The 14,380-nt window shown below is 39.9% G+C and overlaps 1 protein-coding gene across 4 annotated transcripts in view; it reads left to right on the top strand.

Moving 5' to 3' along the window:
- Positions 1-1,648: 1,648 nt before the first annotated feature.
- Positions 1,649-14,380, top strand: part of SLC35A3 (solute carrier family 35 member A3) — a 45,219-nt gene continuing 32,487 nt past the window's right edge. The window contains exon 1 of one of the 4 annotated variants that reach the window (XM_025288216.3): positions 1,649-2,468. In XM_025288216.3, the coding sequence (XP_025144001.1) occupies positions 2,196-2,468 (273 nt within the window). In that variant the 5' untranslated portion in view covers positions 1,649-2,195. Of the gene's footprint in view, positions 2,469-2,610; positions 2,937-14,380 lie in introns of those variants that run through there. The other 3 variants (XM_025288215.3, XM_006049779.4, XM_006049781.3) reach the window with 3 other exon arrangements.

Raw genomic sequence — 14,380 nt, 5'->3', positions numbered from 1 at the left:
AGCAGCCTACCAGGCTCCTCCGTCCATGGGATTTTACAGACAAGAGTACTGGAGTGGGGTGCCATTGCCTTCTCCGGAATAGGTGCTATGAGTGGTATATACAGGAAAACTGAAAGCAGTTCAGTGTTATTGCTCACCGACACCAAGTGAAAATACAGAGACAGTGCTTTGGAGAAACGAGTAGCTTTATTACTTTGCCAGGAGCAGTGGGGCTTGAGCGCATAAGCTTGAAAGTTAATGCTCTCAAGACTGTGCTCTCCTTCCCCAGGGAAGCTGGAAGAGGTCTTACAGTTTTCAGGTGGTAAATGGGGCTGAAGATGAGGATCAGGGCTGATGTGTTCTTGCATTCTTCTCCTCCTGGGGATATTGAGATGTTAGGGCTGGCATTAGGTGATTCAGAACAGGTTCTGGTGGTCAGCCATGACTCTCTTTCTGGAATGAAGAATGCTCCCAATAGAAAGCAGTGATAGGGAGTATCCTCTTGGAGGGTTAAACATTAGGTGGATGGTACAGCCTTAGCTAGAGGGCAATCATTTTCACAGTGCTATTAAGCAAGAAAGGGAGGGAAAACTTTATAAACATCTGTATGTTGGGCTTCCCAGGTGGGGCTAGTGTAAAGAATCTGCCAGCCAATACAGGAGACTCCAGAGACTCAGGTCAGGTTTGATGCCCTGGAGGAGAAAATGGCAACCCACTCCAGTATTCTTGCCTGGGAAATTCCATGGACAGAAGAGCCTGGCAAGCTACAGTCCATGGGGCTATAGTCCATGATGTCACAAAGAGTAAGTCAGATAGGACTGAGGTGCAACTGTGTGCTGTGTAGGTTGAATGGGTAGAGAGAATAAGGGCTAACATAATGGGGTGCCTAAACTAGTTTCCACTACATTAGTATCTAAGTACAAATTGTAAAGCTAGGAGAGGTCAATGAAAGCATTACTTTCTTTTGGTCATCAGTTTGGCAACCCATATCTTTACATCAGTTGTGGGTGTCATAAATATATTGAATCCTCTATTTTCATTGTTGTTTTTGTCTGTTTAGAGCTTTGGTCCTCTTCCAAGAGGTCAAAGCACCATGTTACTGTTTCCTAATGAATAATTGCCTCCACTTCTCTCCTTTTCATTTTAAAACTTTTTGAACAGACTAAAAAATCTTTTTCTCTTAAAAAAAAAACCAAACATAAAATATACCTTATTTATGTCATAAGGTATATTTTTCCTGCCGAAGTATTTCTAAAATAGTTTAAATCTTTTCCCTCTTACAAAAGGAGGAAAAGATTCATTATATATTCTATTTTAATCTTAGAATACTGCCTAGCTATTATTATTATGCATCAGGCACATTTTACTTCCAAAATATTTAGAACAAACATGAAAATCTAAGATATATTCCACCATCCAAGGAATTTCTCAAGATCATGAGTGTTAGTCGCTCAAGTATGTCTCTTTGTGAGCCCCATGCACTGTAGGCCCTCCAGGCTCTTCTGTCCGTGGGATTTCCCAGGCAAGAATACTGCCATTTCCTTCTCCATGGGATCTTCCCAACCCAGGGATCCAACCTGGGTCTCCTGCGTTGCAGGCAGATTCGTTTCCAAATGAGCCAAAATTTTAAAGCCAGTCATTCTACTCTAATACAGTTATTTAATTTTGTTTTTCTGCTCTCTTTCTGCGTTTGTCTTTCTCGGATGTAGTTTTAATCATTTGCAATATAAAGAGACACAGGCTTAATTCATAGCGGCGTGGTGTTAAGAGGAAAGGGATAATCCTACCCTACTAATTTGGTGGCGCTGCTCTAGGCTCTGTTCAGCCTCAGGGTCTAAACCAGAGTTGGAGAAGCGGTTATTTCCAACCTAACAAGCCTTCCAGAAAAATGAATGGCAGCCTGAGCCAGAGCGAATCTCGTTAGTTTTCACTGTCACTGACATTTCTAGAACCCAGTTTGTTTGCTTCCTGGATCCACCACCTCACTCCCTCTCAGGGTCCTTTGCCCCCAAAGGACTTTGACTTTACTTTCGCAGTCTCACACCCTGGCGCCCTTCGCCACCAGGCAGTCCGGCAGAGGCACGCCGCTGGAGTCACTCCGTCCACTACGTCCCTTTAGGAAACAACTAGCAGAAGGCACTGCCCCAGGCAAGGACACGAGAGTGAAGCCGGCTCCGGGGGTCGCCCGCGGAGCCTCTGAAGTCCTAATCTTGGGGATGGAGTTGGCAAATGCCAAGGTGGGACCAGCAGAGCCGAGCCGGGAACGGCGTTCACCCGGGCCGAGGCGGCAGCCGGAGCGATTGGGAGACGGGACCGCGGGAACCCGGAAACGCCTGGGCCGCACTGGGCCGGCGGCAGCGACGGCGGCGGTAGCGAGTGGCGCTGCGCTTCAAGGGTGGCGGGGGACCCGGCGGGCGCCGCAGCCTGGGGCGCCGGGCCGAGCTGAGCCGCCGCCCCCGGTACGCGCAGCCGGCCGAGCTGCGCGAAAGGTGAGCCTGGTGCGCTCCTGGGTGGCGGCGGGCACGGGCAGGCCGGTGGCCTCAGCTTTGGCCGGGGCAACTCCGGGAGGATGCAGCGGGCGCGGGGCTGATACGAAGTCTGTCTGAGTGAAGGGAACGGTGTGGAATACCTTAAGTACTAGCTGAGTACGGGGTGGGAGTGGATGAAGTGACACGTTGTAAGTACGAGGGACGACGTGAGGAATGTGCTAGGTGTAGGAAGGAAAAGGGCTCCAGGAAAGGGGTGTGTCAACCAAATGAAAACGGCGGTGTGTGCTTTAGAGTCTCGGGCGTGCGGAACCGAGTGGCCGGAGGGCCAGGCTGGCGGTCATTCCATTTGCGAACTGCCCTGGAGCTTCCCGCTCGGTGTACGGCCCTGTGGCTGATGCCGAGCCAGGAGACCGGGACCCTGCGCTGAAGAAGCCTCAGGGACTTCAAGAAATGGAAAGGTTGTCCTTGGTAAGGCTAGTACGCAGGCAAAGGCTGTCTGAGGCCAGGTGGGATTGCTATCAGAAAAGGTGTGCTTGTTGGGTTCTGAGTGTTTAGGAAGGGAAGATTTTAATTAACTTTTATTTAAAGCAACTAAACTACAGGGGATGCTGGTTCAAATGAATTAAAGGGTAATATTAAATGTAGTACTGGGCCATGCTTGGTAAAACACTTTTCATTACTTTATGGTAGAAGGCTGAATCTTTTATTATGTTCTGTTACATGCAGTATTTGAAAATGGAACCGCAGTTTTTTGTTTTCGATCAGCAGTCAACTCTGGTAGTTAAAAATGAAATTTGGTAGTTTCTCACTTGGTGCCCTTACTCATTTTCGCTGGTAAACTCAGATTGTTTCCTTTAAGGGCATGACTTCTAAATTTACATTCCTGGTCCTAACTTTCCTCCCAAGTATTGATTCTACTTTTTCAGCATCCCAGTTTGCTTCTTCTCTTTTTCATTTCTATGCTAAACGTGACTTCACTTTCCTCTTCTTACTTGCTCTGTGGCAATGGCTGGATTTGCTGCCCTCAGCCTATCTCCCTTCCAGTAACTCCCCTTGAAACTGCTTTTCAAAACCAGAGGTCTTATGTATTCCTTGGTTTCTCTTTCCTCAGACATACTCAAGTGACTTTCTATTGAATCCGGATTAAATTTAAAATTATTTAGGTTACCAACCAAAGCTTTTCAAAAATGTGTAGCTGTCCTTGACTTCAATCAAATCAACATGCCCCTTTCATTCTTTTTTAAAAAATTATTTTATCCCACGAGTTCTGTTTTTTAGCTCAATCATAATAGTTACTTTGAAGTTAATTTCTGAACATGTTCTATGCCTACGTGCCGCCTTCTTTGCTTACATCCTTTCTTCCTACAAGGAAGGCCTTTTTTTTCCATCTTTGTAGAAATCATTCTGTCCATCTTTGCAAAAGGTATTCTTTAATGCCACCTCCTTTAATTTTTTTAAAAATTGAGATGTAATTGACATATAACTCTGTATTAGTTTCCAGTGTACATCATAATGATTTGATATTTGTATGTATTGCAAAATTATCACCACAAATCTAGTTAACATTCATCGCCACACATAGATACAAAATTTTTCTTTTTTTCTTTAATATTTATTTATTTGGCTGCACCAGGTCTTAGTTGCAGCGTGTGAGATCTTGTTCCCTGACCAGGGATTGAACTTGGTCCCCTGCATTGGGAGCTCAGAGTCTTAGCCACTGGACCATGAGAAAAGTCCCCCAAATTTTTCTTGTAATAACAGCTTTTAAGATTTTAAGTTTACTCTTTTTGCAACTTTCAAATATACAATACGGTATTATTAACTATAGTTAGCATGCTGTACAGTATTCCCAGGACTTCTTTTCCAACTGGAAGTTGCTACTTCCTTCTTATAAAGCTCTCTAAAGTCTGTCTTCAGTCCAAAACATTCTTCTGTTGTGTGCTGCACTTTATAAGTATTTTATAATATTTGTTAAATTAGCATTTTGCTATCATGTTTTGAGAAAGTTATCTGTACTACCTCAAAGATTTATTACTTTGAGGATCAATAAAGTACTAAAACATAGAACAGAAAAGTATTTTCAAATATAAGATTAATAAAAAGCTGAAATAAGATTATACTATAACATAAGAGTGATCATTCTAAACAGAAATAGAATCATAAACTCAGAGAACAAGCAGGTGGTTAGGGGAGAAATAGGTGGAAGAGATTAAAAGGTACAACTTCCAATAACAAGCGGTCACAAGTAGGAAATGTACAATGTGGGGAATATAGTCAGTACATGTGTAAATCTTAGGTGGCAGATGGTGACTGTATGTATCATGGTGATTACTTTAGAAACGTATAGAAGTAGCAAATCACTATGTTGCATACCAGGAACTAGCATAGTGTTGTATGTCAATTGTACTTCAAAAATAAACTCAGAAAAAGACATCATTTTTGTGGTTACCAGAGGGTGGCAGGGTGGAAGGTAGGGTAGAATTGGAAGAAGGTAGTCAAAAGGAAAAAACTTTCAGTTATAAGATGAATAAGTATTAGGGCTATAATGTACAATGTGATAAATGTAAGTATTACTTCTGTACTTTATATATTAAAGTTGTTGAGAGTAAATCGTAAACATTCTCATCATAAGGCAAAAAACATAAATATATATTTTCTATTTAATTTACATGAGAAGATTGATATTCACTAAATTTACTGTGGTAATCATTTCATGATGTATGTAAGTCAAATCATTATGCTGTGCAACATAAAATTATGCAGTGCTGTATGTCAATTATAACTCAATAAAACTGGAAAAATAATAAGTTATCCAAGTTGTCTAGCTTCAGCTTGCAGGGCTTTGGGAAAAGGACAGTGTTTAGTTTTTGTGATTCCAAGTCAGAGTAGAGAAAGTTGAAAATGTTAGTTTAGAGAGTCATAACTAGATATTGGAGGAAACTAGAATAATTCAGAGATCCATTCCAGTGTACAAGTAGATTACAAAACCTCAAAGGCAGTGGACTACAGTAGAATTTGATATCCACAAAAGTGTGCTACTGAAACATAAATGTTCTCTCTATAGTCCTCTCTACTTCTACCAAAGATAGTTACAGTAAGACTAATTTGTTTGCACAATAAGTCTAGTCTCATTAAACTTGGCCTGATTATTTATGTAAATGCAGTAAGAATAGTAATTGACCATAAAGACTCTTTTAAAATCTGCTTTGCTATAACTTTTCAGAAGGAATCGCAGACATTTGAAAGTATCTCAAGCCGAGAAAGCTAAGCCAAGGACTGACTGTCAGATTTCTCCTTGTAATACTTAGATTTGAGTGAATTTCTCTCTTCTTTTTCCTTGAGGTCCCTAAGAAATCCTTAAGTTCTTGGACCCACCAGAAAATGACCTTCCTTACTCACTTGATATGGCTGGGAACTATGAAAGCAAGATACCAGGGGTTTTGTGTGTGGATGTGTGTGTGCGTGTGTTTCTGGAAGGGGCTTCATTGACCTTGTAAAGTGAAAGCTGGAATTGAGTCCGACTCTTTGCGACCCAATGGACTATACAGTCCATGGAATTCTCCAGGCCAGAATACTGGAGTGGAAACCCTTTCCCTTCTCCAGGTGATCTTCCCAACCCAGATATTGAACCCAGGTCTCCCACATTGCAGACGGATTCTTTACCAAAAGAATGGTGGACTTTACACAAAGTCCACCTTAATTCCTTAAAGTTGATATTATCCTCAAATATGACATCTCAGTCAAAACTTTGGCAGTATAGCCAGTGTTTCCAATTGTATCCTATTACAAGGAAAATAGATTCTTATTGAACATATGCAAGTAACTATATTGTCATGAAATTAATAATATGCACTATTAATTTCTTATTTCTTGAAGAATCACGTAGGGAGAAACAGATAAATAAATGTTTCAGTTCTGTTTACAAAGATATAATTTACCAAATTGCTTTAAATTATAGAAAGTTGAAGAAAAAAGGTTTCCTTCAATCTGTTAAAGTGTTAAAGAGCTAGCAATGTTTTTAACAAAAAGTCGTAAAATTCAAAATCATTCTCATCATTTTCTCAGTCCCATGTAATTATTCCTGTTTTGCTTGATCTAAAGTTAGTGGTTTCATGAATCCATTAATTTTTTCCATTAGAGTTCTGGAATTTATTACCTAGTTCAATGGTACGATCTTAAAGTTATTACAAATCTGTAATGTAGAGTACTTATCAGTGTCATTTTCTTGAATCTTTTTGAAGGCAAATGTTTTGGACAAACTTCAGGAAGGAAATGGCAGCCCACTCCAGTGTTCTTGCCTGGAGAATCCCAGGGACGGGGGAGCCTGGTGGGCTGTCGTCTCTGGGGTCGCACAGAGTCGGACACAACTGAAGCGACTTAGCAGCAGCAGGAAAGCATGAGAGTAAAACAGTAACTATTTGTAAATGACAGAAGACTTAAAAATGGTCATAGTTAAGGATCTAGTGAGAGTTCATTCTAATGCAGTGGACAAGGAAATTTGATTATTTCTGTGATACACAAAATTTTAAGATGGTAACATCCCACCCCCACCCCAAGCTGGCAGTGGTCAGTAGGACAGTAGCTGCAGATGAGATGTAACCCACATTTCTGTCTACTCATATTTTTTCGGCCCCCAGCCTTACAGTTGAGTTGCTTGCATACACAAGAATCATAACCTGCATGCCTGAGCAGGCAGAAAACCAACCCCAGTTTTTCAAGACACAAAATGAGACAAACTGGAAAGCAATAGCTGTCCCTGGGAAGGCAAGTATCAAACCACTGAGTGGGCTTCCATGGTGGCTCAGTGGTAAAGAATCTGCCTGTCAGCAAATTTGGAAAACTCAGCAGTGGCCACAGGACTGGAAAAGGTCAGTTTTCATTCCAGTTCCTAAGAAGGGCAATGCCAGTGAATGTTCAGACTACCACACAGTTGCACTCATTTCACATGCTAGCAAGGTAATGCTCAAAATCCTTCAAGCTAGGCTTCAGCAGTTCATGAACTAGGCTTCAGCAGTACATGAATTGAGAACTTCCAGATGACAAGCTGGATTTAGAAAAGACAGAGGAACCAGAAATCAACTTGCCAACATCCTTTGGATTATGGAAGATGCAAGCAAATTCCAGAAAAACGTCTTTATTGACTGTGCTAAAGCTTTTGGCTGTGTGGAACACAACAAACTATGGATAATTCTTAAAGAGATGGGAATACCAGACCACCTTACCTGTCTCCTGAGAAGCCTGTATGCAGGTCAAGAACCAACAGTTAGAACCAGATATGGAACAATGGACTGGTTCAAAATTGGGAAAGGAGTATATCAAGTCTGTATATTGTCACCCTGCTTATGTAACTTATATGCAGAGTACATCATGCAAAATGCCAGGCTGGATGAATCACAACCTAGAATCAAGATTGCTCGGAGAAAGAAGTATCAACAACCTCAGATATGCAGATGATACCACCCTAATGGCTGAAAGTGAAGAGGAACTAAAGAGCCTCTTGATGAAAGTAAAAGGAGAGTGAAAAAGCTGGCCTAAAACTCAACATTCAAAAACCTAAGGTCATGGCACCCAGTCCCATCACTTCATAGCAGACAGAAAGGGAAAAAGTAGAAGCAGTGACAGATTTTATTTTCTTGGGCTCCAAAATCACTGTGGACAGTGACTGCAGTCATGAAATTAAAAGATGCTTGCTCCTTGGAAGAAAAGCTATGACCAACCTAGACAGCATATTACAAAGCAGAGACATCACTTTGCCATCAGAGGTCCATATAGTCAAAGCTATGGTTTTTCCAGTAGTCGTGTGCAGTTGTGAGAGTTGGGCCATAAAGAAGTCTGAGTGCCAAAAAGTTGATGCTTTTGAGTTGTGGTGCTGAAGAAAACTCTTGAGAGTCCCTTGGACAGCAAGGAGATCAAACTGTCAATCCTAAATATTCATTGGAAGGACTGATGCTGAAGCTGAAGCTCCAATACTATGGCTACCATAGTACCGTAGAGCTGACTCATTGGAAAAGACCCTGATAAAGGGAAAGTCTGAGATAAGGAGAAGAGGGCATCACTGACTTCGTGGATATGAATTCGAGCAAACTATGGGAGATGGTGAAGAACAGGGAAACCTGGCATGCTGCAGTCTGTGGGGTCATAAAGAGTCAGATGACTTAGCAACTGAACAGCAACAACAATGCAGGAGATTGGTTGGTCCCTGGACCTGGAGGATCACACACGCCGCAGAGCTAAACCCGTGGGTCACAGCTACTGAGCCTATGCTCTACAGCCCAGAAACTGCAACTCCTGAGCCCGTGTGCCCTAGAACCTGTGCTCCGCAATAAGGAAGCTACGGCAATGAGGAACCCTTGCACCACAGCTAGAGAGTAGCCTCTGCTCACTGCAACCAGAGAAAAGCCCATGAAGCAGCAAAGACCCAGCAGAGCCACAAATAAATAAAATAAAATAAAAAACGATGAATACACCAAAACCATTTTATATACAAAGTTGCAATTCAGAGAATGAATTTTTACAAATGTTCGCTCCTGCTAATCTGAATTTGTAAAGGACAACATGAGAATTTACCTTCCTCTCTTAGTCTCCTCTCTTGTGATTAATAGTTAGTCTTGGTTGATGAAGCTCCTTTGGGGAGTGGATTTATGACAGTTGACTTCCTTTTAGAGGATTTATGTTTAAGCAGATAAGGGAAATTCAGAGAAGGTTTCCCTGCGTTTTAATACCTACAACTCAAAATAATATGTCAAAATAGCATATTTTGGGAGTGACATATTTTGTTTCCCATCACCACCTTTTAAATGAGAATATTCAGGGTGAGACAGATCAAACCCTGTGTCCGACATACACGGTCTGGGCTGCCTCAGTTATATTTGAAATGGGTATCAGTAGAAAGTATGTTGGATGAATGACTGGACAGATAATTGGAATCAACTGAAATATTCTCTCCCTTAAAGCCTAATCATCCTTCAGTAGCTATGAAGTATAACTTTTGAGTTTATTTCCCTTTATTAGAGAAGGAAGTTTCTATTTGATAACAATCTGCTGTGGATTTGTGTGTGTGTGTGAAATTATAAAAAACTGAAGAGTAAATTGTAGACCTGTCTGGGTTACTGAGGTAGCTTGAACATCATCAAACTAGTAGTTAATAATGTGTGTATGAATTTATTAAAGTTCAGATCAATATGAATTGGTAGCTTAATATTAGATTTCACCTGTCTGAAAAACAGGTGTATCCTAAGTACATTAAGCTTAATTGTTTCCTTTAATGAAGGAGTATAGTGCTGTGGTTATATATGGGTTTTGTTTTTTTTTTACTTTTTTTTTATATGTTTTTTTTTATACGTATTTTAATGATTGGTTTTTGGATGTCTTCTGCTATATAAATTTGAGAGTGTTTGGTATATAAATATGAGTGTTTATTTTATAAGCTAAAGTGTAACTCAGCTGCTCAATCCAGATTGCCTACCCAAAACTCTTACTAGTTTATCATCCATGTTGGAGATACCATCCCAAATGGAACCAAAGAATCAGTTGCTGCCTGGAGATAAGCACTTTAATTTAAGAGCTTTGGTAAATCAGGTAATATAGTAGAAAACAGAGTTAAAATGAAGCTGGAATTTTAGATCATGTCAGATAAGTGCTAAGAAAGAAAATTATTCCAGTAAGGAAATGTCCACACATGACTTTATACCTACTCTGCCTAGTTTTTCTGTAAAAGGTAGATAAGGTTTTTCTAAATTCATATGTGCTATAAAAAGCCAATTTTAAATGTTATTAGATGTTATTAGATGTATTAAATGTTATTACAAAATGGCATTTTGTAACATGAGTAAGTCTTAGTTCAGTTCAGTTCAGTTGCTCAGGCATGTCCAACTCTTTGTGACCCCATGAACTGCAGCACGCCAGGCCTCCCTGTCCATCAACCAACTCCTGGAGTCCACCCAAACCCATGTCCATTGTGTCGGTGATGCCATCCAACCGTCTCATCCTTTGTCATCCCCTTCTCCTCCTGCCCTCAATCTTTCCCAGCATCAGGGTCTTTACAAATGAGTCAGCTCTTCACATCAGGTGGCCAAAGTATTGGAGTTTCAGCTTCAGCATCAGTCCCTCCAATGAACACCCAGGACTGATCTCCTTTAGGATGGACTGGTTAGATCTCCTTGCAGTCTAAGGGACTCTCAAGAGTCTTCTCTAACACCACAGTTCAAAAGTATCAATTCTTCGGTGCTTAGCTTTCTTTATAGTCCAACTCTCACATCTATACATGACTATTGGAGAAACCATAGCCTTGACTTAACAGACCTTTGTTGGCAAAGTACTGTCTCTGCTTTTTAATATGCTGTCCAGGTTGGTCATAACTTTCCTTCCAAGGAGCAAGCGTCTTTTAATTTCATGGCTGCAGTTACCATCTGCAGTGATTTTGGAGCCCAGAAAAATAAAAGTCAGCCACTGTTTGCACTGTTTCCCCATCTGTTTGCCACGAAGTGATGGGACCGGATGCCATGATCTTAGTTTTCTGAATCTTGAGCTTTAAGCCAAATTTTTCACTCTCCACTTTCACTTTCATCAAGAGGCTTTTGAGTTCCTCTTCACTTTCTGCCACAAGGGTGGCATCTGCATATCTGAGGTTATTGATATTTCTCCCGGCAATCTTAATTCCTGCTTGTGCTTCCTCCAGCCCAGTGTTTCTCATGATATACTCTGCATATAAGTTAAATAAGCAGAGTGACAATATACAACCTTGACGTACTCCTTTTCCTATTTGGAACCAATCTGTTGTTCCATGTCCAGTTCTAACTGTTGCTTCCTGACCTGTATATGGTTTTCTTAAGAGGCGGATTAGGTGGTCTGGTATTCCCATCTCTCAGAATTTTCCACAGTTTATTGTGATCCACACAGTCAAAGACTTTGGCATAGTCAATAAAGCAGAAGTAGATGTTTTTCTGGAACTCTCTTGCTTTTTCAATGATCCAGCAGATGTTGGCAATTTGATCTCTGGTTCCTCTGCCTTTTCTCAAACCAGCTTGAACATCTGGAAGTTCACGGTTCACGTACTGCTGAAGCCTGGCTTGGAGAATTTTGAGCATTACTTTACTAGCATGTGAGATGAGTGCAATTGTGTGGTAGTTTGAGCATTCTTTGGCATTGCCTTTCTTTGGGATTGGAATGAAAACTGACCTTTTCCAGTCCTGTGGCCACTGCTGAGTTTTCAAATTTGCTGGCATATTGAGTGCAGCACTTTCACAGCATCATCTTTCAGGATTTGAAATAGCTCAACTGGAATTCCATCACCTCCACTAGCTTTGTTCGTAGTGATGCTTCCTATGGCCCACCTGATTTCACATTCCAGGATGTCCGGCTCTAGGTGAGTGGGAGTGATCACACCTTCATGATTATCTGGGTCATGAAGATCTTTTTTGTACAGTTCTTCTGTGTATTCTTGACACCTCTTCTTAATATCTTCTGCTTCTGTAGGTCCATACCATTTCTGTCCTTTATCGAGCCCATCTTTGCATGAAATGTTCCCTTGGTATCTCTTAATTTTCTTGAAGAGATCTCTAGTCTTTCCCATTCTGTTGTTTTCCTCTATTTCTTTGCATTGATCACTGAAGAAGGCTTTCTTATCTCTCCTTGCTGTTCTTTGGAACTCTGCATTCAGATGCTTATATCTTTCCTTTTCTCCTTTGCTTTTGGCTTCTCTTCTTTTCACAGCTATTTGTAAGGCCTCCCCAGACAGCCATTTTGCTTTTTTGCATTTCTTTTTCTTGGGGATGGTCTTGATCCCTGTCTCCTGTACAGTGTCACAGACCTCCATCCATAGTTCATCAGGCACTCTGTCTATCAGATCTAGTCCCTTAAATCTGTTTCTCAACTTCCACTGTATAATCATAAGGGATTTGATTTAGGTCATACCTGAATGGTCTAGTGGTTTTCTCCACTTTGTTCAATTTAAGTCTGAATTTGGCAATAAGGAGTTCATGATCTGAGCCACAGTCTGCTCCCAGTATTGTTTTTGCTGACTCTTTTATCCAGTGAATACATAGCAATGAGGCAATGTAGAATTATAACCACTGTTTTGTAATTTATATCCTTTAAACCATCCTATGAAGTGCATACTATTGTTTATTCCCATTTTATAGGTAAGAGAAAGGAGGGACAGAGTTAAAGTACTTTGCCCTGGTTATGGTTATGTGGAGACAGAATGTGAACTTACACAGTCTGGTGGAGGCATATGGTGACTGACCCTCTAAAACTTAGACATGTTTCAACACTTAGGCATTATTGCAAAGACCATGCAATAGACTCCTTGCAAAAATTCATGGGCCATGAATTGTACCTTTGACTGAGAGAAATCATGCTTCGTATCTGAATTCTGCCGTATTATGCAAAGGAAGTTATAGACTTAATATCTCAGAACTTCAGTTTTTAATCTGTAAAATGAGTGGTATCTCCTTTACACATTAAATGAGTTTTAAGTGAGATGATGCCTATAAAGCACCTAGCACAATGTCTGATTGGTTGCAGGTGCTCAGTAAATAATTATTTCATTAACTTCTCTTGTGAAGTTGCAACTGTTAGAAAATATTTAATGAAAACCAGTTGCATTTGTTTAAAAGTGAAAGTGAAGTCGCTCAGTCGTGTCCAACTCTTTGTGACCCCATGGACTGTAGCCTACCAGGCTCCTCTCTCCATGGGATTCTCCAGGCAAGAATACTGGAGTGGGTTGCCATTTCCTTCTCCATATGTATGTACTGAGAGACTTAATTCACAGGGTCATTTTTCCCTTCTGAGAATTTACATATTACAGAGTTTATTTGTTCTTTAATAAATCTAACATAGAGTAAATGACTAATATGTGACAGGCCCTGTATTTCAGTTAAACTTTACAAATAGGAAAGGCATGTGATTAGATCTACATTTTATTAAGACATTTGCTATATGGACGGTAGATTTAGAGCTGTGAAACCCTGAAGGCTGTCACAATCAGAAATGAAGCAGGACATGAGATAGATTCATATTGTATTCAGAAATAGAAACAGAAACTCACAGACATAGAAAACAAACGTATGATTACCAAAGGGGAAAAGCAGGAGGAGGGGTAAATTAGGAGTTTGAGATTAGCAGATAGAAACTACTATGAAACTACTATGTATAAAATAGATAAACAAGATCCTACCGTTTGGCACAGGCACCTATATTCAATATCTTATAATGACCTATAATGAAAAATAATTATGCATGTATAACTGAATCACTTTGCTATATACCAGAAACTAATACAACATTGTAAATCAACTGTACAGTACTTCAGTAAAAATTTTTTACATTTTGGAAACAAAAAAGCATAAAACAAAATATTTTTATATCCTATATAGTTAATACAACCATAGCGAATAGAAACTTCTAAGACTATTATAGGTTTACTTGGGAGTGGTTGCGTTGTCAGATTTAGAATGGATTTGAATTTTAATATTGGAATTTTGTCCTTATGGTAGTGTGGTAATCTTTCATTAGTTACCCAAGCACAAATTAACAGCTTAGGATTTTTAAAAATTTTTAAATCTTTGATAGTTTGTCAGGCCATAAACTATAACAATTCATGTGAAGTTTCAGTTAAAAATTATTTTCACTGATAAACATATTTTTCTAAAACTTTTACCATTTGTGAAGGCTGCAAAGAAAAATATTTTAAGGCCTCTTATCTTAAAGATTTATCCTCAGGCTGAATTATATAAAGAGCTAGACATTATTCTTGATTACCCTAGTACAGTTTAATACTTAAACATTTTTTAAATGTTAGAAAATACTAAAACCCTATTATTAATGTTAGTGCTTGAAAATCAAAGCTATTTTATAGGACTATGTTTGACTTTCTGCATATATATAGATATATTTCAGATGATATGTTTTGA

Source organism: Bubalus bubalis, chromosome 6 (genome assembly GCF_019923935.1).
Source record: "Bubalus bubalis isolate 160015118507 breed Murrah chromosome 6, NDDB_SH_1, whole genome shotgun sequence".
Taxonomy (NCBI): domain Eukaryota; kingdom Metazoa; phylum Chordata; class Mammalia; order Artiodactyla; family Bovidae; genus Bubalus; species Bubalus bubalis.
Note: the sequence above shows the minus strand (reverse complement) of the source record. Positions and strands in the feature narration are given on the sequence as shown.